General features: G+C 37.2%; 1 protein-coding gene across 1 annotated transcript; it reads right to left on the reverse strand.

The window, feature by feature from the left end:
• Nucleotides 1-670: 670 nt before the first annotated feature.
• On the reverse strand, nt 671-25652 carry LOC127795212 (protein MULTIPOLAR SPINDLE 1). The gene is made up of 10 exons (XM_052326750.1): nt 25447-25652; nt 25297-25354; nt 25025-25171; nt 24875-24937; nt 24562-24647; nt 24380-24434; nt 18176-18289; nt 15868-16060; nt 1349-1419; nt 671-1146 (listed from the first exon to the last, which is right to left on the reverse strand). The coding sequence occupies exons 1-10, from the start codon at nt 25630-25632 to the stop codon at nt 959-961; spliced, it is 1161 nt and encodes a 386-aa protein (XP_052182710.1). The 5' UTR covers nt 25633-25652; the 3' UTR covers nt 671-958.
• Nucleotides 25653-26645: the final 993 nt, after the last annotated feature.

Below are 26645 nucleotides of genomic sequence, written 5' to 3' on the forward strand. Positions count from 1 at the left end.
AATATTTTTATAGTTATTTGTAAGAAAAATGAAGTCCAAATTTATGTGAGGTCCCAAACGAGACCGAGGAAAAAAATGTTGAAAATTATTTGACAATTTTTATTCAAAAGAAAATTTCGAGCACATCACCCATTACATGCCAAAGCGTGGCTTTCTTAATTAATCCTATCCCCAAATTGTTAGTCCAGAACTGTAAAATCAGAAGGATTCAAGTGGGCAGCTACAACAGATAATTTAATTCTTCACGTGGCTGATGAAGGGATATTCTATACCCATTCTAGACTCCTAATTTGCTTGTTTCTCGGGAAAAAGGAGAGAGAAAAATTCATATCATTTTGCGTGCAAGACAATGGGCATCTTTGGCACCGAAAGAGAGGAATCTGCCACTAGTGAGTGAGAGAAAGTCAGAAGGATGAAAGGGAGACTATGTTGAAGGAAAGAAGCAATAAAAGTTTTACTTGGTGATTGGATTTGCTACGCAGCCAGCCTTGTGGTTGCTTTGAACGATGAGATATAAAGGAATAATGCCTAATTTTCCTCGTTAAGATCTTTATCTAATCTAATCTAATCTAAATGCCACGCTTGCAAATTTTTATTCACGTCCTTCACAGTGCTTAACGCTAAACAGCTGTTTTTTCATTTGCCGCCACCGGTTCTTTTTTTTTTTTTTTTTGTCTACTTTTCAAATAGATAGAATAACTAATCTAAACAAACTATTACATAATGTTTCATATTTGTTTCTAAAATGTATGAGTCCACTAACCAGCTTAATTACTAGCATTCTTGTGCTGTTATTAAAAGGATCGACCACGTTGATGATGAATGAAATGAAAAAGCCAATGAATGAATCAAGTTGCCCAAATATGATATCTCAGTTAGTACTCACTATACACGGGAAGTGAGTTCCTAGGAAGTGCCCTTCAGTTTGCTATTTGGTGAAATGTAGATTAAGCTCCAGTCAATGTAATAGGTTTGCTAAAATATCAGGGTTCAGATGATTCTGAAGAGATGAAACCTGACCTACTTGTTTGGCGACACCTCCCATCATTCGATCCATGTACAGCACGTAAAGCCCGTTCCTATTTTCCAAGAGTTCTAATGCTTTCCTTGCATGAAGAATCGATGCTACCCAGTCTTCAAATAGCCCTGCGGATTCACCATCAGAAGTCATTTTTCTAGCCATTTGCATATATACCAGGAACTCCAGGCTCTTTCCCTTCTAGAATATTAAGAACACTTCTCTTGTTAAGCCTCTTGGAGTTATGATCATCAGCTACGATGAATAAGAATTACGCAAGTTCAAGAAAGGAAAATCTTAGAAGGTTGGTACGATCATGTGTGTGCTTACTCATGTCGAAATCTTGACTGCTTGACCAGGTGAGTAAGTGGTCCGATACCAGAAATTCAATAAGCTGGATCCTGTCATCCACATTAACAAATGTGATGAAGCTATCCTCAAATCATCAATTTTAGAAACATTTGCACGTATATATGTGTGTGTATGCATATACCCTATGATTTCTTATTTGATTTCAAATTGAAATGTGGAGTATGGCATCTAATAGAACTTTATTAAAGTCTGATACAAGAACCACGAGCTTGATCCGTTGTTAATTAGAAGGATTTGCAAAAGACTGATGTCAATAGGAACAATAATCAGCCTATAGTTAAGTTCCATGGCTACTAGAAAGAGGCAAACCACATTATAGGCATCATATAAGGTTGAAATAGAATATGGAGATGTAGAGCATTAAAGATGAATAGAAATGTTAGACACAGTTTAACCTGCAACAATGGGAACATTTATTGCGTGAACAATGGAGCAAGTATATTCAGAGAGATATGAAGAGAATATATAGAAAAGGGAATTCAAAGTGCCTCAAAAGGAATTGATACTAATAATCTGAAAGACACCAAGTGCATCACATGATGGCAATATGATAATGCTTAGTTTGTGATTAGTAAACATAACCGTTTGGTGCCAGAGAAGTTCATTAATGCTATTTTTGGATGGGTACAGAGGAGAAGAGATAGGATGGGAAGGGAGAATATTTTCCTTATTTTGACAAGAGTTTTATAATGGAAGGGGGAAGTAACATAATATCTTTTTGTCTTTTTTTTATACTCTTATTTTACTTACACCCCAATTTATAAATATATTATTATTTTTATTATCTTACTCTTATTTTTCGCTAGTTTATTTATTTTGAAAGTAAATGGATATAATTGTAATTTTATTTTCTTCTTTTATCGTTATGTCCCTTCCATGTTGGAAGTGAGTGTGTGTGTGTGTAGTTTTTATTTTTATTTTTATCTTTCTTTCTTGCTTGGTCCCCAAGGTGTTCTAGATTTCCTTAGCCCCCAAGGTCTTCTAGATATACTTGGCCCCCAAGTTCTTCTAGATTGGCTTGGTCTCCAAGTTTCCTTCATTGCTAAGTTTATGGGGTGCCTTTATATATTGGTTGTGTTGGCTTATTTTTGTGGGTGTGAAGTTTTCCATTCCTTTATAAGTTTTCATGGTTTTCACTCCTCTCAAGTTTTGCCTCCCATCTTGAGTTTTCTTCACTGAGAGCAAGCCTGTCTTGAGTTCTGCTAGCTCCGATTGTTCGTGGCTGCCATTCACTGGATAGGTCGTTTTATCCTGCTAAGATAGTCGCCGTAGTCTGTTTGCTGCTGGTGTAGGGCGCTAATTGTCTTCAGGACAACGCAAAGCGCGACTCAACCTACTTCTATTCCTGCCTCTTCCATGTTCCAGAAGTTTTGTTCATGTTTCCTTGCCATTCTAGCTGCAAGCGTTGCTATTCAACCGTCTTCTCCACTTTGTTGTTTTGGTCTGGTAACATTTGTTCCTTTGTTGTTGCTGGTTATAAGCTTTTGTTGTTATTAATATCAACTGTTATAATAGTGGTCAAGTGTTGTAGTTTATGTTTCTTGTACCGTAGTGGGCTAGAACTGTTTTCTTATATCAAGAAAGTTATTTCTGTATAACGTACGCATCTATATTCTCTGTATCCCTAACATTCCATTCTCCATCTAAACAAAATAAAGTTATATTACACTCATTTACATTTTATTCTTCCCAAACAATAAAATAATAACGAACTTTACATTATTTCCTTTACCCTTCATGTTCCATCATGTATCTTTTGGTTCTTTACCCACACTCTCTCCCAAATATAAGCTAAAAATCTAAATCATACCTAAGTCTCTTGCAAGCCTTCACATAGAGAGATAGAAAGAGACCTTGCATGTGGAAATATTATGATAGGCCCTCACCTAAAAGTGTTATTATCAAGTAAAATAACAAGATCTCCTTAATAGATTATTAATGTGGGATTAGATTGTGACACTTCTCCTTTTAGACCCTAGCATCTTTGTTACTCCATAAATCTCATCTCACCACAATTCTAACCCATGTTAAGTTCCAAATGATTTCTCTGTTAGTGATGTATACCCTAATGCTAGATTTTGATGACATCTAATATGTAGTAGGCATACATGTATTATATTCTTACAATTAATAAAATGATCATTTCTTCATTCATTGCTCTCCAAATGTGTATGAATGAGTCCCTAGATTTCCTGATGGTCCTATTCTTAAGTTGTTAAAAATATGTGACAAGAATCTATAACACATGATTTCTTAAAGATATTCCTAGTCCTTAGATTTATGAGATGGCGACTATGATGAATTGATTATGGACTAGCACATGGGCTACTATATTTGATTAGTATGAGATATTAATGATAAATGTAGAAAAAAGGAGAAAGAGAAGCGTTATTCCCCTATGATTTTATTAATATGAGCAAAAATATTTATACAAGAGATACCCTAAGAATTCTCTTAGATTACATCATTATTATCTAGATTTCCTTATATCTAGAACTAGATTACAACACTATTTAAACTTACAACAAAGAGATAAAACAAAAAGATAAAATAAAAGATAAAACAGATAAATAAAACACTAAACTCTAATTATCTAATTATCTCCAAGTCTTCTTGTCTTGAAAGACTCTTTGGCTTAAAAGACTTCTTTATTCTTCAACACTCACCCTCAAACTGGTGAATGAATATCTACCATTCTAACTTGCTTACTAGCTCCTCAAGGCGCTTAATGGGCAATCCTTTAGTAAGGATGTCTGCCACCTGTTGATTAGATGAAACATAGGAGATGTGTAGCAATCCAGATTCCAATTTTTCTTTAATAAAATGCTTGTCATTTTCAATGTGCTTAGTTCAGTCATGTTGTACCGGGTTATGGGCAATATTTATTGCTAATTGGTTATCATATAATAACTCAATGGGGTGTTGTATTTGAATCTTCAAGTCTTCAAGAATTATCTTTAGCCACAAAAGTTCACACACACCAAGGGCCATAGCCCTGAATTCAGCCTCAACAGTTGATCTTGCTACCACCCCTTGTTTTTTACTCCTCCAAGACACCAAATTACCCCTTAAGAACACACAATATCTAGTTGTGGACCCTCTATCCACTAGAGAGCCTCCATAATCTGTATCTGTGCAACCTTGAACCTTTAAATTAGCTCCTGGTGCAAACAATATACCTTTTCCTGGGTTAGCCTTTAGATAATGAAGAATTCTTCTTACTGCTTGCATGTGTTCCTCATTGGGGCTAGGCATTAATTGACTTACTAGGCTGACTCCAAATGCTATGTCTAGCCTAGTATGTGAGAGGTATATCAACTTACCCACCAATCTTTGGAACTGCCCTTTATCTATTACTTCTCCAGATTGATTTTCCAACAACTTGATGTTTGGATCTACTCGAATCTGTGCTCCTTTTCCTCCTAGCAGATCGGTCTCAGCCAATAAGTCAAGTGTATACTTACGCTGAGATAGTAATATCCCTGTTTTGGAGTAGGCTACCTCAATCCCTAAGAAGTATTTTAGTCTTCCAAGGTCCTTAATTTCGAATTCCTTAGCAAGCTTTTGTTTTAAGCTTTTTTGTTCAACTTCATCATTACCTGTCACAACAATATCATCAACATAAACCAATAAAGCAGTTACCTTATTTCCTGTATGTTTGATGAAGAGAGTGTGGTCCCCTCGGCTTTGATGGTACCCCATAGTATTCATTGCTGTAGAAAATTGCCCAAACCAGACTCATGGGGACTGTTTGAGTCCATATAATGCCTTCTTCAACCTGCACACCTTTCCTGCTTTGTTCTGTGAAAAACTTGGAGGTAATTCCATGAACACTTCTTCCTTTAAATCCCTATGTAAAAATGAATTTTTAACATCTAATTGTTGCAACTTCCACCCTAATTAGCTACTAATGATATGAGTACTCGAATAGTTGTCATCTTGGCTACTAGGGTAAAGGTCTCAAGGTAATCAATCCCATAGGATTGAGTGTAGCATTTGGCAACTAACCTTGCCTTGTATCTTTTAAAGGTACCATCAGCTTTATACTTTAGATTGAAGATTCACCTGCAACCCACAGGTCTAACTCCATTGGGTTGAGACACTAATTCCCACGTTTGGTTCTTGTGCAAAGCCCTCATCTCTTCTAACATGGCTTCCTTTCAATTTGGATCCTTTAGTGCCTCATCCACTGATTTTGGAATAACAATAGAACTAGGGATGTTAAGAAGCTTTTGTGGGTAGGAGAAAAACAATGATAGGATAGGAAATTGGCTAAGGGATGTTTAGTGCAATTTCTGACTCCTTTTCGAATTGCAATTGGAAGCTCCAAATCAATAAATTCTAGTTCTGGTTGGTTTGTATTTGTTTCTCTAGGTATGTGTTCTTCCATGCTCGAATCAGGGGCTGCAATTGGTGCGGGTTGTGGACCATCACTAGGTTATCTTCTCTTGTACACATAGGGGAATCCTTTGTACCTGTTAGAAGAATACAATTGCTGGTTTGCTGGTTCAAGCTCTGTTGAATGAAGAGAAGAGGCTGTTGATGGAGTGAACTGAGGAGAGGAAGGTTGGGATGGCTTTGAGAGTTGATGGACAACATCAATAGTTGTTTCTGGAAAGGAGAATAGGCTATCCAGATTGGTTTCAGATTGATTATCCTCCCCCTTAGGTTGAGAGTCAAAGAAGGGTTGAGACTCAATAAAGGTTACATCTTTAGAAACATAGATTTTTCGTGAAAAAGGATTGCAACACTTATAGCTCTTTTGGGTTGGAGAATATCCAATGAACAAGCCCGGACCTATAGCCAAATTCAAGAGCCCATTGTCTCAGGACCCATGATTTTTCCAATTTAAGGGGGCCCATAAATTTGAAAAGAAATTTACTATTTTGCCCCTGTGTCAAAATGACAACTTTGCCCCCATATAAATCTCCCCCCCTCCCAAAAAAAAAATCTGTTGAACGCAAAAACTCTCTGGCAAACTCTCTCTCCTTCTTTCTTTCACTCTCTCAAGAAGAACAACTCTTTAAATCATTGATTTTTTGAAATCCAGCCATCTGATCTTAGATCCAACCGTATTTTTATAGTGAAAGTGGCCTCGATCTACAAGAGGGTATGTCTTTTTGTTTTATCAACAATTATTTTCAATATAGATGCATGATATATACATATATGCACACGGTTTGGGCTAGGCCGAAAGTTTAATCTTAGATCTATAAAGATTCGACCATTGGACCTTGTTGGTTTTTTGGTATGTTGGTCGATGGGGATAAGGGTGTTAGGTGGTTGCCTCTGATCGTTGGAAACCACCGGCCATGGTGGGATCTGCCAATGAGATCTATTTTTTGTGCTATTTATATTTTTGTTATTTTTTATAGAATATATATATTCTGTAAATATATATATATATATATGTTAATGGTGATCACGAGTGGTTGCTTCAATTATTTCAAGATATAATCACTTGTTTAATCTTCTAACTAAGGTGATACATCAGTTCATTGATTCGTTTTTGGGTGGCAGAATCTGTTTGTAAATGTAATTTTTTTAAGTTTATATATTCCTAGATGTTAATGTTTTCTGTGTGCCTTAGGTATACAAGTTTTGTGATATAGAATTTGATTTTATAGTTTGAAATCAAGACCCAACAAACATATTTAATTGGGTTTAATTATTTCTATTTTATTTGATAATTTAAATTTATAAACTCAATTATGATTAACTAGAATCTTAGTGAATTAGAAGCTCTGGTAATGGGTTATGGGTAACTAGCTAGGATTTTATGCATTTATTGATTTGTGAATTTTTATTGATTTGTTGGATTATAATTTAAAAATTAAGTTTAATGTTATTATTGCTTAAGCGAGTTGTGTATTGTTATAATAATTGTTTTTTTCCTTTTGTTAGGCTTAAGCAATAATCACAAATCATGTATTCTAAACATATGTCTGGAGCTCAAAAAAGAAAAAGGAAACAAAGGGAAGAATCATTAGTTCAATGTCAAGCCGATGATATGTTTAAATACTTTAATAGCAGCAAAATAACAAAGAGGACAAAAATAGTTAAAAACTTGAATGAAACATTGGTGGAAGAACAAGAAACTTGGAATGACAATGTTAATGAACAATGTGAAAAGGTTGATGAATTTAATGAAGACAAAGACGATCACGTTAATATCAATGAATTGAACAATGAAGAAGAAAAAGAAAATGTTGATGTGAATCAATTGAATGAGGAAGAAGAAGAAAATGTTCAACATGAAGATTTGTTGATTAATTTTTATGATCCAGGGTGTTGGGATAAAATTGATCAAAATATGAGGGATTTTTTAATAGAGAGAGATCCAAAAAGAGTTGATCGAGTATTGTTTCCTAAAGATAGTATTGGCAGACATTTTGAATTATCACAATATAAATGAGTATTGCCTAATGGAGAAACAAAAGATAGGAGATGGCTAGTATATTCAGTTCATTTGGACAGGATTTTTTGCTTTTGCTATAAGTTATTCAAGAGTCAAAAAACAATAAGTAAAATTGGTCAGTTGGGAAATGAAGGATACAAAGATCAGCATAAGAGGAGTTGGAGTCTTAAAAGTCATGAAGCAAGTAAGGAGCATATAGATTGCATGACTAGTTGGATCGAATTAGAAACAAAACTGCAAAAAAATAAAACAATTGATCAAAGTGTGCAAACTGAAATCAATAAAGAAAGAGAACATTGGAGACATGTGTTGAAGAGGATAATAGCTGTTGTGCAAAGATTGGCAAAAAATAACTTGGCATTTCGAGGAGATTGTGAGAAGCTTTATGTGGAAAACAATGGTCTCTTTTTGCAAATAATTGAAATGATTGCTGAATTTGATCTGATTATGAAAGAGCACATTCGACGTATTCAAGCACATGAGACTCATTATACATATCTGGGCCCTAAAATTCAGAATGAATTGATACAAATGTTGGCAAATGAGGTGAAAAGTTCAATTGTTAGAAAAGTTAAACAAGCAAAATATTTTTCGATCATATTAGATTGTACTCCAGATGCCAGTCATAGGAGCAAATGTCTCTTGTAATACGATGTGTGGATGATTCGGCAAACTCTACAATGGTAGAAGAATATTGGATAGAATTTTTGAAAGTTAATGATACATCAGGGCTTGGACTTTTTACTGAGTTTAAAAACATGTTGACCAATCTTGAGCTTGATATTGACAATATAAGAGGCCAGGGATATGACAACGGATCTAATATGAAAGGGAAGCATAAAGGTGTACAGATAAGACTACTTGAAATAAATTCGAGGGCTTTCTATACTCCATGTGGTTGTCATAGTCTTAATTTGACATTATGTGATATGGCAAATTGTTGTCCTAAAGCTATGAGTGATACAACACATCTATACATTGTTTTCTTTTTCTACCAAGCGGTGGAAAATTTTTAAAGATCATGTAAAAGGTCTTACACTTAAGCCATTGTCACAAACACATTGGGAAAGTCATGTTGAAAGTGTTAGGCCTATAAAAGAGCAAACTATACAAATAAGAGATTTTTTATTTGACTTGGCAGATACTAGTGAAGATCCTAAAACAAGGAGTGAAGCTGAGTCCTTAGCAACATATGAACTTCAAAATTTTGAGTTCTTGCTTGGTATGGTAATTTGGTACAAGTTGTTGCATGCCATTAACACTACAAATAAATTTCTTCAAGCTGAAAATATGGATATTGATGTTGCAATCAATCTTTTAGAAGGATTTCTTTGTTTCTTGATGATTATAGAGAATTTGGATTTGATAAGGCTATGGTTGAAGCAAAACAAATGGCAAATAAAATAGGAGTTGAAGTTGTATTTCGAGAAAAACGCATGATTCGAAGAAAGAAACAATTTGATGAAGATGGAAGTGATGAGGTAACACAATCAGCAGAAGATTCTTTTAGAGTAAATTATTTTCTCTTCATAATTGATCAGGCTCGTTCTTCACTTCAAACTAGATTTGAACAATTTAAAAAATATGAGGAAACATTTGGATTTTTATTTAATTTGGAGAGTTTGAAGTATGCTGATGATGATACTTTGTTAGGGTCTTATAAGAATCTTGAAAAATCCTTGACGCATAATGGTCATTCCGATATTGATGGAGATGATTTGTTTTTAGAGTTGTCAGTCTTGAAATACTCTTTACCTACAGAAACAAAAAAAGCAATTGATGTGGTAAATTATTTGAACAAAATGGATGAGTGTTTCTCAAATGCTTGTGTTGCTTACAAAATTTTGCTGACTATACCTGTTATAGTTGCATCTACAGAAAGAAGTTTTTCCAAATTGAAGTTGATCAAGACTTATCTCCACTCAACTATGTCACAAGACAGATTGAATGGATTGGCTATGTTGTCTATTGAGAAAAAAATGCTTGAACAACTTGATTATGTAAATTTGATTGATATTTTTGCCTTCAAAACTGCAAGGAGAGTAGTTTTTAGTTGATCAGTTATAAAATTTTTAATTTTATTTTGATATGGTATGAATATTTTTTTTATATTTTATTATGAAAAATAAAATTTGAATGTACACTATGATTTGGGGGCCCATTTTTTATATTTCAACTCAAGGCCCCGAAATCTCAGGTACGACACTGCCAATGAACACACACCTTTTTACTCTACGGTCTAGTTTGTCCCGATGAATCTTAAGTATGTGAACAAAGCATACACATCCAAAAACTTTGAGAGGCAAAGGAGAATGCAACTTTAGGTCCAGGTAAAAATCGGTTAGACATTGGAATGGACTTAGATTATTAAGAACCTTGGATGGGATCCCATTAATTACATAAGTGGCTATCAAAATAGCCTCCCTCCATAGATATTTAGGAACATTGTGATAATGAAGAAGGGCTCAAGTGACATTAAGGAGATGTCTCATCTTCCTTTTAGCCACTCTATTTTGTTGTGGAGTGTCTATGCATGAAGATTCATGGACTATCCCCGCATTTTGGGAAAAAAAAATGATGTAAGTGAGCATTGAAATAATCATTTGCATTATCTGTCCTAATTTTTTTAATTGGAGTTCCAAATTGAGTGTGGATCATTTTGCAAAAATAGGGCAGAACAGTCCCAATGTTAGCCTTATCTTTTAAAAGAAAAATCCAACACATTCGGGTGCAATCATCTATAAAAGAAACAAACCACTTTGCCCCTAAATAGTTTGGTATTTTTGAAAGACCCCAAACATCTGAATGAATTAAAGAAAATCTATGATGAAAGTTTATTGCTAATGGGATAAGAAGATCTATGATGTTTTGCCATAACACACACATCACATTGAAAGTTGCTAGAATCAAGAGTTTTAAATAAAGTAGGGAACATTCCCTTCAATAGACTAAAAGGAGGATGACCAAGACAGAGATGGTGAAACCAAATTGTAGCTCGATCAGATGCTGAATTTTGGGTTGAGTAGGCTACCTGCAGGTTGTCTTCTTTAGGCAAAGAACTCCTCCCTTGTAGGATGTACAACCCATGTTTGTCTTTAGCCACACTAATCGTACTCCCCATGTTCATGGCCTGAAATTTACACCCATATGGAGAGAAAACAACATTGCAATTGAGATCTTTTGTGAGTTGTTTTATGGAGATAAGGCTTAGGGTTAAATCTAGTACATAGAGTACCTGATTTATTGATAAATATGGGCCAAAACTCACTTTGCCTTTTCCTTTAATGGGAATGGAGGTCCCATTGGCAACAATGATTCATTTGGTTGTTTCAAAAGGCTCATAGGACATGGAAATTGGGTGTCATAGGTCAGTAGCTCCTGAATCCAAGATCCATATGTTATTCCTATCAGTATTGAAGATCAAAAAAGGAGTAAAATACACTTGTTTACCTTGTTGTGCAATAGAGCAGGATACACCTCCATCAATCTTGGATGGTCTTTAGGAACTCTTTCAAGCTGTTTATCTCCTATTTATTGAGCTGGTTGGGATCTGCTCCAGAACTGGCTATTTCTTCCTTTTATGATTCTTTCTCTTGCTCCTTGGTTGAAAGATAACTTAGTGGATATTTTTGTGGATTACCTTGATTTCTCATATTCTAAAGCCCACCAATTCGACTAAGAACCGCCTCTTTCCCATGTAACTTGAAGCATGTCTCTCTGGTGTGCCAGGGCTTGTTGCAGTAAGTGCACCACTGTCCTTCACATCCGGAAGCCTTGGTTCGGGCTGCTGGTGGTTTTCATGTTTTTCCTCCTACTCCTTCCTTAGTATTGGACAGAAGTGCTGACTGTTCCATGTTAGATCCACTAAGCATAGCACCTCTCCTATTTTCTTCACTCCTCACAATAGCAAATACCTCATTTAAATTAGAAAGATTATCTTTACCAAGAACTTGTATACGAACCTGATCAAACTCGGGATTTAGGCCTACTAGGAACTCCACTATCCGGTCTCTTTCAAGGATTCAGTAGTGTCTTCTTTGCATACCATCTTAATAGCTTGATATTGGTTAAGCTCTAATCATAGGCCTCTCATCAAATTGTAATACTTGATGACAGACAATTGGCCTTGTTTTGCAACATTAATCTTTGTTTTAACATCAAAGATCACTGAGGCATCTTTGACCTTCGAGTAAGTTTGTTGAATAGTCTCCTAAATCTCTCGAGCAATGCCGAGAAACATAAAGTTCTGGCTGATTTCAGGTTGCATCGCACTCCACAACCATGACATGATGTGTGAATCTTCAACATCCCAAGCGTTAAAGTTGGGATCTTCTTCTGCTAGGGAATTGTCGGTGAGATGACTACCTTTCCCTCGTCCTTTGAGTAGAGTCTTGATCAATTGAGACCATTGAAGGAAATTTCGACCATCCAATCGATAGGACTAATGAACTGTTGGTAAGTCACCAGGAAAGAAGGACTGATCCACTGAAATTCCTTCCCCAATGGTGATGGTTGGAGTGGAAGAGCGTCTGTCCGCGGTTTCTGACATGGCTGCCAAGGAGAAGCAACACAAAGGAGGCTACAGGGGTTTGGCAGTAACAGGAACAAGGAAGAACAGATGTGGCGGAAGAGAACCTTGTGCAATGAAGGCACCAGGGATGGGCTAAACAGATGTCAGAAGTGTAATATGGAGCAGCTGGAGGTGAAAGGGTGTTGGACGTCGCCGGTGCGTGAGGGCTCCGTTAACGGCGAGTCTCCAATGGTCAGCCGATCTGATGACGACGAACCTGATGGTAGTGGCAGTGCAGGTAGACAGTGGCTGAACAGTGGTGTTTTGAGACTTGGACAGAAGCGATGATGAGAAGAAAAAAAAAAAAGGTTTTTAGGGTTCTTCTCATTGGTGCAATGAAGGCACTCGAACAAAGCAATGAAGGCCCTAGGGTTTACTGTATCATCCTATTAACGAGGCTCTGATACCATGTAGGAAAAAGGAGAAAGGGAAGCGGTATTACCGTATGATTTATTGATTTGAGCAAAAATATTTATACAAGAGATACTTCTCCTAAGAATTCTCCTAGATTACATCCCTATTATCTAGATTTCCTTATATCTAGAACTAGATTACAACACTATTTAAACTTACAACAAAGAGATAAAACAAAAAGATAAAACAGATAAATAAAACACTAAACAAATAAAACACTAAACTCTAATTATCTCCAAGTCTTCTTGTCTTGAAAGACTTCTTTATTCTTCAACAATAAATGAAGGTGAGTTACATGCCATACTGTATGAGATGCAACTAGTAGACATGTGGGTGAATGTTAGTTGAACATCTACTAAATGTGATGCTTGCAATAAATCACATGGCTGAGAAGATTAATGATCTATTACTGGTTTTTGATTGTATCTGATCCTCAGACCAGAGGTGACATACTTATCTTATGCATTGGTATTGGAGATTTGTCGTTGAGCGAAATCATCCAGTGTGAGAGATGAGAATGCTCTATGTGTGGTCTCTGTGCAGTGGTGTATGAAGGCATATGCTCACCAATGAGATCCATTGATCTTTGGCAATAGGGGTGAACATCTTATGCGGTCGCAGTTGGTTGTGGTTGGAAAACCCCTGGCTAAGGTGTGCATGATCGAAAAGAATTTCTGATGTTGGAAGGAGTTTCGATGTGAGAAGAAGTTTTGATGTGTCATCTCAACCACACTATACTGTATCTTAGTATAGTTATCGAGTCTTGTGAGTTTAATTAGTCCATAGCTCTCACTCGATTGGGATGTTAGTTAGTGGAAGGATTATAGTGCATGATAATCGAGAGCCCTAATAGGTTCATTGAAATATTGACTTTATTGCCATTAAGATCATTCTGATATTATGCTAAAGGTCACTCAGGACCTTTCAGGGTGCTGTGACGAAATGTAGAGTTTCTCATAGTAGACCGAAATGTTCGGTCAACGCAAAAACAGTGTTCTAAAAATCAGCCTAGGCGGCCATTGTGAATTTGGCCTAGTTGACCCCCCTAGGTGCCTACCCAATTAATCAGTCAGCGACGGAGGCTAAGCGCCGCTTGGGACGCCTAATTTTTTGCTTATCTCTCAGTCGTCTCCCCCTTTCTCTAGCCTAAGGCTGCTACTTCCTGAAAGCTGCCGGTACCTCATCGCTGCCTCCAGCTTCTTCGTGACCTCCTCATTGCCTTTATGCCATCGCCATCGTCAAGCTCCATCCTTGCGGACTCAAGTTCCATTTCCGCTATTTTTTCTCCACCCTAGCCATCTCAGTTTATATATATATAAGTTTCTGTATAAACAATATATTAATAAATCTATTTATATATTTATCTGTTTATATATATAAATATATATATAAGTTTTATTTGTCTTTTTAACTTTAATTTATTTGAAAATAACATGAAATTATATTAAAAACTTAAAAAAAAAAACAACAGTCCGCCTAGGCATCCTAGGCACTAGGCCCTAGTTTGGCGCCCGCCTAGCGCGTTTTAAAACACTTCGCAAAAAAGTTTGGCGTGTCCTGATTGCTACATAGTAGTGAACCTAGAAAGTCATACACATACTAGGTAATGCATTGGATTAGTGATTCCTTGTTGTGTGTTCTCAATCATCATTAAAAGTTAATGATGATGATGATGATGGATGTGTTGTTAAGAATTAACTAATGGATCAACAATCTGTTGAGAGTTAATAGAGGGAGACCGTTAATAATTAACGGGGACCTTGGTTCCATTAAGAGTTAGTGGAAGAGTCATTAAGACTTAATGGTGGGCTTGAATGCAATTTGGTAAAAATTTGAGAGAAGAACACAAAACGGTCGACAATTCTTGGATCGGTTGACACTTTTGGAATTGTCGACACTTCGTCTTGAACAGTCAACAATTTCGTTCAATGAGATTAGATCTTTTCTTTTGTTGTTTCAGTCAGTAGAGCATTAATGCTCTATTGAGGCTATGATTGCATCTTGGAGACACAAATCTGAAAAGAGGGAGAGGGAAGAAATTAAAAAAAGAAGAAAAGAAGAAAAAAGGGAAGAGAAGCAACGTATGAGATACACCACTCCACTCTCCCATCTCCTTCGTCCATTTCATTGAGAAAAAAAAAAAGCATAGGCAAGCTCATCCACTGTTCATCTTCTTTTTCATTTGCTTGATTGCTTTCCTCTCTCTTGCTCCATGTGTTCTGTTTGTCCAAAGGTCGTGAAACGATCAAGTCATCCGAGGAGAACCTAGGTCAAGTTGGAGTCACCTTCATTCTCGCTTGTCTAACACATGGGTGAGACGAAGGGTTCTGGAGTAGCCTAAGTGTGGACTAACTTGGTCCCCTATATTTGTGAGGGTGGCTTGGTCATCCAAAGAGGCAAGTACCAGAGTAGATCGGCTTGGCGAAGCTATTCGTGACCGAAGGAATTCGGGCCCAGGTGCATCATGGAAGTAACTGACAGCAACATCTCTACGGAATGAGGTAAAAGTTACTTTGGTATTTCATTTTGATGCGTGTGTATTTGCATATGGTTGTCTATGCCTAGTCTTGCAAAGGTTATTTAGTATCCTTTCCACTACGTGTGTGTTTTTGAAAAAGTTTTGAAAACCTTAGTGTCTCCCTTGCTTGATACACTAAGCGTTGGTACATTCCTTTCACTCTCTTCGTCTATGCCCACATGATAGTTATCTTCTGTCAGCTCTAATGGCATTGGAACACTATGGATCTTTACCTAGAAGTCCTAGCTAACATTAACTTTTGAACTCTTAAAACCATGTAATATGCCTAAAACTTTCATATAGGCTGCAATCTAGTATTGTGTTGCGAAAGGGAATAAGCACCAGCATGCTAGATGCAAGCTAATACTAAGCCCAATCATCTTCTCGATGAGAAAAATGTTCACTTTACAACAAATATAGGAAACTAACAAATTAACATCTAACATGCATGCTACAAGAAGGATAACAAATGGGTGTATGGCAACCAACCTGATAAGTTACGAATAAGAATAAAGTGATGCATCTTGAACAGTATAAAGTTGAAGTACAATGCTCACAGTATGTATATGCTGTCGTGAACACTAGGAAAAGCATCATCGAATAGATCCATGAAGAGTAAACTTTCTGCCAAAACAATGATTCTTTGAGAAACAGAAAGTATCACACGCTGCCCAACATATGGCTCACTTCCAAGCTTGCGAAGCAAGTGCTGAATATACAACTGGGCATCAGGGTCAAAGTGATGTAGCTCTGAAACATAATGTTCAGAATCAATCCGCAATTAATTGAAATATCAAGAATAAAATTAGGGGCTGTCTAATTTAAGAACTGAAAGTAAAATATGTAAACAATTAAACTTTGAGCTATTATTAGCAAATGTTATTAGAGATGGCAGCAAGATTGCAATGACAGCATATGTGAACAATAATAAACTTCGAGATTTCAGATTGATCCCAAGAACTGCTCATAAACAAGAAAAATGCTTTCAAATTTAACGTTTTAAAACTTTTGCCACAGATGGAATCTGACCTTGATAAGCTTTTAGTTTTTATTTATATAAATGCGGTAAAATCCTATGTGGGATTTCTACTAAGTAGCTACAGTCCCTGCCTAAGAAACATTCTCATTCTTCCAGTTACTAAAGCCTTTTAACATTTAAGAACTATTTTGCAGTTTTGTATTGAGATGAATCCAATTCTCAAGCCCAAGCATACAGCTCTCTAGCTGGACCGTAACCCTGAAACCATTTGTAACTGGCATACGTGTGATTCACAGGCTGCCAAGCCCATTGCTGGGGAACATTTTTCATACGGGCCTGCCTTATGAGGCCAAACGTGTTATTCTTCTTTTCCTAGCAATTAGCTTAGTGTTACGCATGTAATACTTAATAAATTTGATTTATTTTCATCTATTGTATTGCATGTCCTCTGTCTGTTTTTATGGCTATGCTCTTATCATAAGGCTCAACTTGGGTTCAAGCACAAAACTATTTGGCAGTATCACCAGCACTCCTAGTAAACCATGATCTTTCTTCCTTTGCATTTTCTCTTGGGGGCGCTCTAGAATAATAGAGTACAAACATATGCCAAGAAGTTTTACACAGACTTAAGCCCCACCTGTGGTCTGCAGAGCTTCTTTAAGAGCTTTCCTTTTTTCCACAATTGTATTGAGATAATAATGGTCTAAAGATAGAATATAAAGAAAATACAGACTGGGAGGAAAACGCAAAATAAGTTATTTCTCTTCTTTATCTTTTATTTTTTCTTTATTTTAACAATTTAAGAGTGAAGAGAACAGAAATGGATAATTTAATGTTTAAGTTTTAATGGCTTTGACATTTTCTAATGACGTTGGCATCTGGATTCTTCATTAATTAGCATTCTCAAAGGAGTAGCAATTGGTATGCATATATGATAAAGGTTTCTTTAATGCATGAGCCACCCTGCTTCGTGAGGTTGGGGGAGAGTCATTTATTATGCAGGTTTATTTTTATTTTGTGAAAAAACTGTTTTCACAACGTAAACTCAGCTACAAGTCACAAGTAACAACCTTATCATTACCCTAGCTATTCCATCTAGTAGTTAATTAAAGGAGTACGAACCTTAATCTTATGAACTTGGTTTGTCTTCAAACATTAGGCCTCAATTTTCAGTGCACTTAATTAGTAAGATTCATTTCAATCAATCATAGTTGATTGTAGACTCATTTATATTGTCTACTCCAAAGATTTCACACACTTCTCTGAGAAGAAGGAACTCGAACTCTTTGGCTCCGACATTATATCCTCAATCAATTTTTGATTTTCTTTAAACCATGACAAAAAATGTTATTAACATTCCTTATTATACATATTGAAAACTCAATCTAGCATTGAAGTAAAAGCTAAAATGATAAGATTTGGCTCTGAATGATATTATAATAATTTGGATAACAACCCTTCCCCATGTCACTTAACTAGCAAATAACAAGAATTATAAAAAAAAGGGTAGCAACACCAAGAGGCTTCCCCACTAGATGAGGTTCCCAACTTTGTGAAGGGTCAAAGGAGGGTTGCTTTTATAAGCAGCCTTACCATTGATTCAAAGAGGTTATTTTCAAAATTCAAACCCATGACTTTCCAGTTACAAAAGCCCAACCTTGCTTTTGCTACAAGGACTTGTCCTCAATTGAAGTAACAACACCATTCACCAAAAATTTTGGTTAGCCTATTCAAATCATGCAGACATTGCAAGCATGAAATTTCGTTGACCACCACTCAGAAATTACGCATAGAAGAATAACAAAACAATTCATCATGGAATGAATGGCTAGAAACACGGAGCTAAAATAGGTTAGACTGGATAATAAACAGATTCATATGCTCACCATCTCCTTGCGAGGCAGTGCACATTCTTCTTACCAGACGCACAATTAACCTGCTGACAATTCCTTCAAGAAATTCTATGTCCTTTCTCTTCGACAATATATTCTTTAGTGCAGCTTCAAACATTAAGAGAAGGAACAAACAGATACAAAGGTCTTAAAGGCAATGACATGTAACAAGAAGAGAAAATACATCTTTAGTAGAATATTGGAGCCATACACTGAGCTGTAGTTGCAGCACTGCACAAGATAAACGAAACTTAAATATGAAAAAGAATTCCGAAATTAATTTCCAATAATAATCAGGTTTATCTGTTGAGCTATCCTAATGACACTCAGATGACATGCATCATCACTGTTGCATGTGAATAATAATTAATTAAAGGATAAAGAGACAATTTTTATGTGGGAAATCCTTACTAGAAAACCACAAGACCAACTCCAGTTCCAAACCCAATCACGCATTGTAATATATGAACAGTTCAAGGCACAACTTAAAACCCTTCCTCCTTAGACTCCTTAACGTGCTGTCTCTAAATCTCTGTAAAGCTCCCAAACACTTTTTCAACAAATATTGATTCATCAACATACTGGCAGAGACTCAAAATCACCCGGTTTTTTAATTGAATGCTAAGTTATATCTCTAGCTTCTCTGTACTCTCTTTGACCTAATTAGTTTAATGTCTAAGCAGAGTAGTACTGGAATAAGAAGAATTCCAGTCCTATACAAGTGCAGCTTGTCATTCTGATCAAGAAATAATCAAGAGCAATTTGATACTGATGTGACCATGACCATTATTCTGTGGCGAAGTTGTACATTATTTGTGTCAAACCCAGCTCCCCTAAGATCCAATTGAGACATGTAAATATGAATTTTCCCCAGTTTTGTTAAAACATGCTCCCAGACTCTCGCAATGCAATAAGTGCAAAAAGGAAGTTATGCAGCCAATGATTTGCTAGACGTATACCTATAGATGGATTTCTGCAACCATATCTCGGTACCACTGGATCCCAATTACTAACAGAGTATTTGGGTTTAATTCATTGTATTTTTACTTTTGAGTTGTTAATCTGTATTTTGCTTCTGTTATTTCATTTCTAGTGTTGCAGTTAGTGTTGCTGTTTTGAACGATGGTATTTTAGTAATTTTGATGTATTAGTTTTAGGGCTAGTATTTAAAGGCTGAGATCCAATTAATGGATAGATCAATGAGGCTATTTACATTTTGTCTCTCTCTCTCCTCTGCTTTGTTATGGTATCAGAGCACTTTCTAAAACCCTAGGTTCGCACTTCCATCTCCATCGATCACGGTTCTTTCTCCATTGATCTTCGACTCCGACGAGCTCGACGAGTCTTAGGTACGTTTCCTCTCTTCACTATATTTTCTCTCTTCGTTGTGAATCTCCATTGTTCGGAGTTTTCCTCCTTTATATCTTTTGATCAAAGATCTGCAAATCGATCTCTTTTGATTGGAGATCCATGAATCGATGTCTTTCCGTGGCAGCTTCCTGCTATTGTTTTCTTTCTCTTCGATCGTCCATACTTGTTCTATGGCGAATATGTTTCCAGAAATATCTTCTCCGTCAATGAGCAACTCATCTGCCACTAACGATGTCTCGAGCCCCTATGATTTGCACCACTCCGACAATCCTGGACTATTGCTGGTGTCGCAACCTTTAACGGGAGCAACTACTCATCATGGAGTCAGGCCATGGTCATCGCACTCTCGGTAAAGAACAAATTAGGGTTTGTAAATGCCTTGATTTCTCGGCCATCAAGTGATGATCCGGTTCTTAGCTCTTGGATATGGAACAACAATACAGTGATTTCATGGATATTGAACTCTGTCTCTAAAGAAATCTCGGCAAATATTATTTTTTTTTATTCTGCTTATGGCATATGAAATGTTTTAAAAGAAAGATATCAACAAGCTAATGGTCCTCGAATCTTCCAACTTAGGAGAGAATTGATGAACCTGCAACAAGGACAGTTATCAATAAGTGCCTATTTTACCAAATTAAAGGTCATTTGGGATGAACTTAGCAGCTATAGGCCAACTTGTTCTTGTGGAAAATGTACATGTGGTGGTTTGAAGTCTTTAGCTGAATACTATCATGCCGAGTATGTCATGTCTTTTCTCATGGGTTTAAATGATACTTTTTCTCAAGTTAGAGGACAATTATTGTTGATGGACCCTATTCCACCTATCAATAAGGTTTTTGCCCTGATTACACAAGAGGAGAACCAAAGAAACATACATAATGCATTTGTTAATTCTGATCCTGTTACACTATTGGTTAAGAATGACACATATAAGTCTAGTCAGGGTAAAAATCAGAAGAGGGAGAAGTCCTTTTGTACTCATTGTGGGTTTACTGGACATACCATAGATAAGTGCTACAAACTCCATGGATATCCTCCCGAGTACAAGCCTAGACAAAGCGGAAATAATTCTGATCACATGGCTGTTAATAATCAGAATAAAAATCCTGTTGTGAGTCAGGTATCAGGATCTATCTCTAGCTCCTCTCAGACTCAAGAAGTAGAAGGATTTATGCAGTCCCTGAGTCCACTACAATATCAGAGTCTTTTGAGCATGCTGAGTTCTCACCTCTCGGTTGTCAAGCAAGAAAATGCTGAGTCTACTCCTCCTGATGCCCCTTCTTCTTCTGGTCAGGCATCAGGTATCTGTTTTTCTATTAATATCAGTTCATTGCTTAGTAATCCTAATCATTGGGTGTTGGATTCTGGAGCCACAAGTCATGTGTGTTCTAATTTTGCATCTTTTGTTGAGTTGAAGCCTATTCGGGATGCTTATGTTACTTTACCTGACCACACACGGATTTTAGTTCAATACATGGGCTGTGTTAAGCTTACTCCACATATAGTGTTGGACAATGTTCTATATGTGCCTCATTTTAAGTTTAACCTCATTTCAGTGAGTGCATTAGTAAGACAAAATTCTATGAGTCTCAATTTTACCTCTCATTCCTGTACAATACAGGATACACACACTTTAAAGATGATCGGCAAGGCAGAATTGATTGCTGGCTTATATGTTTTGGATGCTATTTCTGGTGTAGTAGATTTTGGGGTTCCTGTGGCCATAGTAGCTCATGTTAGTAAGACTACTTGGCATAACAGGCTAGGACATCTCTCTTTCAAAAGATTGGATTCAATAAAGCCTCAACTTTAATTCCATAATACTGATCATGATTTTTGTTCTGTTTGTCCCTTGGCTAAACAAAGGAGACTATATTTTATATCTCATAATCATCTATCACATAATGCTTTTGATTTGATTCATTGTGACACTTGGGGTCCCTATCATGTGCCTACCTATGCTGGATATAAGTATTTCTTGACCTTAGTTGATGATTGCACGAGATACACTTGGGTTTTCCTTATGAGAAATAAATCAGAAGCTAAGGACATTATCCCTAAGTTTTTTTCTCTGGTAGAGACTCAATTCAATAAGAGGATTAAAAGGTTTAGGTTAGACAATGCTCTTGAACTTAAATTTGCCGATTATTTTGCCTCTAAATGAGTTATTCACCAGTTTTCATGTGTTGAGAAGCCTAAACAAAACTCAATGGTTGAAAGGAAACATCAGCATCTCTTAAATGTGGCACGAGCACTTTTTTTTCAATCTAGGGTTCCTATTCAGTTCTAGGGTAATTGTATCCTCACTGCCACTTACCTGATAAATAGAACTCCTTCTCCTCTCTTGCATTCCAAAACACCTTATCAACTGTTATATCAGTCACCAGTTGATTATACCTCTCTTCGAGTGCTTGGTAGCCTTTGTTTTGCCTCCACATTGTCTTCTCATAGATCAAAATTTCATCATAGGGTTGCTGCCTGCATTTTTCTTGGTTATCCTCCAAATATTAAAGGTTACAAACTTTACGATCTTCACACCAAATCCATTTTCGTTTCCCGGGATGTGCAATTTCATGAGCACATTTTCCCTTTTCATTCTGTCACTCTTCCTGATCAAGTAGTTGACCCATTTCCTGATTTGGTGCTTCCAATCCCAGCCACTGACTTGCCTTCTTCTCATGCTCCATTGTCGGTTGTTCCTTCAAACTTTTCTACAATTGATCCTCTTTCCCCTTCTTTTCCTAATCCTATTGATAGTCCGACTTCTTTACCTAATTATGTCACTCCAGTTCGCAGGTCTACTAGGCTGATTAAACCTCCTACATACCTTCAAGATTTTCATTGCAGCCTTCTTTCTCACAAGACACCTCCTTCAACCAACAGTCCTTATCCCTTGTCTCAATATCTTTCTTATTCAAATTTTTCTTTGGCCCATAGCTCATTTCTACTTCAAGTGTCAGCTGATTTTGAGCCTCAATTCTATCATCAAGCTGTTCCCCATGCCCATTGGAGAGATGCCATGAAAGCTGAGTTAGATGCTATGCATCTTAACCACACTTGGACTGTCACTTCCTTGCCTTCTCACAAGCATGCCATTGGGTGTAAATGGGTTTATAAAATAAAATACAAGTCTGATGGGTCCATAGAAAGACATAAGGCTCGCTTGGTTACAAAAGGATATACCCAACAAGAAGGCTTGGATTTTTTGGACACTTTTTCTCCTGTAGCGAAACTAGTTACTGTGAAAATTCTGCTGGCTCTTGCGGCTATGAATAGGTGGTCTCTTGTGCAATTAGATGTGAACAACGCTTTTCTTAATGGGGATCTTTTTGAAGAAGTGTATATGGAATTGCCTCTTGGATATAGGCCTCCAATCCCGGTTGGTTCAACAAGAGAGAAATTAGTTTGCCAGTTACATAAATCAATTTATGGTTTAAAACAGGCTTCAAGGCAGTGGTTTTCAAAATTTTCCAATGCCCTCCTTCAATTTGGTTTTGTTCAATCCAAATCTGATTATTCATTGTTTACTAAGGGCACGGGCTCTTCTTTTGTGGCTCTTTTGGTGTATGTGGATGATATCATCCTCACAGGCCCCAATCTTACAGCTATAAATGATCTTAAGTTGTTTCTCCACAGCCAATTCAAACTTAAGGACCTTGAAAAATTGCGATATTTTCTTGGCTTAGAGATTGCTCAATCTGAAAAGGGTATATTCTTTTCTCAGCGACATTATACGTTACAATTGTTGGAAGATTCAGGTCTCTTGGCTAGTAAGCCTATTTCTCTACCTATGATACCTAATCTGAAACTTAGTGCTTCTGATAGTAATTTGCTTGAGGATTCTTCCCTTTATCGAAGATTGATAGGCAGGTTGTTATATCTTACTATTTCCTGACCGGATATTACTTTTGCGGTTCACAAACTCAGTCAGTTTGTGTCCAGTCCTCGGCAATCTCATCTTGATTCTGTTTATCACTTGCTACAATAACTTAAGGCAACTCCTGGCCAGGGTTTATTTTTTCCAGCAACATCATCTATGCTGCTTAGGGCTTTCTTAGATGCTGACTGGGCTTCTTGTTTAGATAACCGGCGTTCAATCATGGGTTATTGCGTGTTTCTTGGTGATTGTTTGGTATCTTGGCACTCTAAAAAGCAAGCTACTGTATCTCGTTCCCCAGCTGAAGCTGAGTATCGTGCCTTGGCTGCCACTGCTAGTGAACTCACTTGGATTACCCAACTCTTGTTAGATTTCCAGGTTTCTGTTTCTGCACCTGCTATCCTATTTTGTGATAATCAAGCTGCTGTCCATATTGCTACTTACCCGGTCTTCCATGAACACACCAAGCATATAGAGCTTGATTGCCATTTTGTTCGTGACAAGGTCTTAGCTAGTCAGATCAAGCTTCTCCCTATTCGGTCTCACCATCAACTGGCGAATATGTTTACCAAGGCTTTGCCTCGTTTCCAACTTTTTTCATTACTATCCAAGATGGCCATCCTCAATCCTCATAGTCCATCTTTGAGGGGGCGTAATAGAGTACTTGGGTTTAATTCATTGTATTTTTACTTTTGAGTTGTTAATCTGTATTTTGCTTCTGTTATTTCATTTCTAGTGTTGCTGTTTTGAACGATGGTATTTTGGTAATTTTGATGTATTAGTTTTAGGGCTAGTATTTAAAGGCTGAGATCCAATTAATGGATAGATCGGTGAGGCTATTTACATTTTGTCTCTCTCTCTCCTCTGCTTTGTTAATTACTCATTTAGTATATAGCAACAGACAAATGAAAGAATTTGAATTCACATTAAGAAGAGTTCACTGATACCTAGAATGAAGTCCACAGCTTGATGCAACCAGTTGACAAAATTAGTCTTCTCAATCTGCAAAACAATATTAAAATCATCTATTCTGAAAGAAGATTAAACTCATCTAGTCATATATAGGATAATAATCATATAAAGGATGTCATGATCAAAGGAATGCAAATAAATGCACCGAGTAACACACTTTCACAGGAGAAAGAGTTTCACACAGCTCCACAAGAAAATCAACCGAGGCCCTGAGCTCCTCCGTTTCATCCTCACTGCTAGCTTCTGCCATTAAGACGCGAAGAAACAATAGAAATCAGATTTTTATGTAGTACTTTTATACAAGTGAACAAATCACTGAAGTTAAGAGTAGATCTGGTTAATGTGCAATTCCCAAGTGTATAAACCTTATAACTTCAATATACCATTCAATTTTACCATGGTCAGGATAAATCAAATTTCAGTGTCAATATAACTCGGTTTATCAGCAGACCATAGCAGCTTATATATACCAGAAAAATGATTTCTCTGTTTTAAGCTATCTTTTCTCCCTCGTCTTCTCTCGTTAAGCCGCACTGCAAAATCAAAAGCATCAGTTTGAACTAGGAACCGTGATACTTCAGGTGGAGGATAATGATAATGAATACTGGACCTAACTTGACCTTGTCTGAGAAATCTACGACGCAAAACGTCATTGAACCTCTGATCATAACTGTTTCCAGCCCGATTAAAAGTCAGTTTCCCCAAATGATCGAAGAAATGGCACTTGCAAGACGCATTTTGGGGGAACAGATCGCACAGAGAACCCTCTGAAGCCAGAAAACCAAAAATAGAAATTCTAAACAATCAACTCCGCCGTAGGCCAAAGACATATATACATACATATATATATATATATATCGAGAGAGAGAGAGAGAGAGAGAGAGAGAGAGACCTTCAGCTTGGCGGAGGTCTTCTTTGAGCCTCAGAAGCTCTTGTTTTCGCTCCTTTGCCTGAAATTACAGATTCCGATTCCACATTTCTTTATGTTTTACTTTTTTCTGATAACAGATCAGGAAGAAAGAGATGGAAGAGTGAGGCGGACCTTGCGCCTCCATTTCAGAGCGTCGGATTCGGAAGTTGAAGATGATGGCGGTGGATGATCAGGAGGAGGAGCAGGAGCAGGAGCAGGTTGCTCACGGATTAGCTTTGATCGAAGAAGCGCCATTGCTATGGCGAGCTTCATAGATGTATTTGGATCGGTCTTCGCTCGCTGTTCCTCCGACGACATCGTCCGATTCCTTCTTGCTCGCTCTCAGCCACGCGGGAATTTTGAGCTCTGTTTAAACTAATTTATACGATGCCTTCGGGGGAAAAAAATGTTTGAAATGTCAAATTAATCCTTGTTTGTGGGCTAAATAGTAAATTCTCTTCTATTTAAAAAAAAAAAACTAAATAAATTCTCCTAGAATAGGGGGTGTTTAATGATTCAATTAGACATGGCCAAAATTGAACCGGACCGGCGGTTCGAATCGGAACCGGACCGGCCGGAACTGGACCCGGAACCGGCCGAACCGGAACCGGAACCGGAACCGGACCGAACCGGCGAAATTCGGTCCGGTTCCGGTTCAAGGTTCCGGAGAACCGGAACCGCCGGTTCCGGTTCCGCAGAACCGGACCGTTGGCCCCCCCTCCCCCCCCCCCCCGTGCTCCCCCCCGTCCTCGTGCGGCCGTGCCCCCCCTTCCCCAACGGTCCAAAATTGGACCGTTGGCCCCCCCTCGTGCTCCCCCCCCCCGTCCCCGTGCGGCCGTGCCCCCTCCCTTCCCCAACGGTCCAAAATTGGACCGTTGGCTGCCACCCCCAGCCAATTTTATTTTATTTTTTTTAAATTTTATAATTTCTATCTATATATACCCCTCCCTCCCCCACTCATTTTTCACACTTTCTCTCTCTCTCTCTCTCTCTCTCTCTCTCTCTCTCTCTCTCTCAAGTCTCAAGCTATTATTCTCTCAATTTTGTCTCTCATTTAATATTTCAATTTCAATTTCTTCAATCTTCTCATTTTGTTATTTATCAATTTATTCAATTATATTGTTAATTATTTATTACTTGTTACTATATTATTTTATCATTATTATATTTTTTTATTATCATACTTTTTTCAAAAAAATGGCAAGTGAAGGTAGAAATTTTGAAAATGTTGAGTTTGAAACTCAAAATTTTCAAACACAAGAGAGTGAAACTCAACAAAAGGGAGGTGGAAAAATTTTTACTTCTGATATTTTTAATATTCATTTCAAGAA

Source organism: Diospyros lotus, chromosome 2 (assembly GCF_014633365.1).
Source record: "Diospyros lotus cultivar Yz01 chromosome 2, ASM1463336v1, whole genome shotgun sequence".
NCBI lineage: Eukaryota > Viridiplantae > Streptophyta > Magnoliopsida > Ericales > Ebenaceae > Diospyros > Diospyros lotus.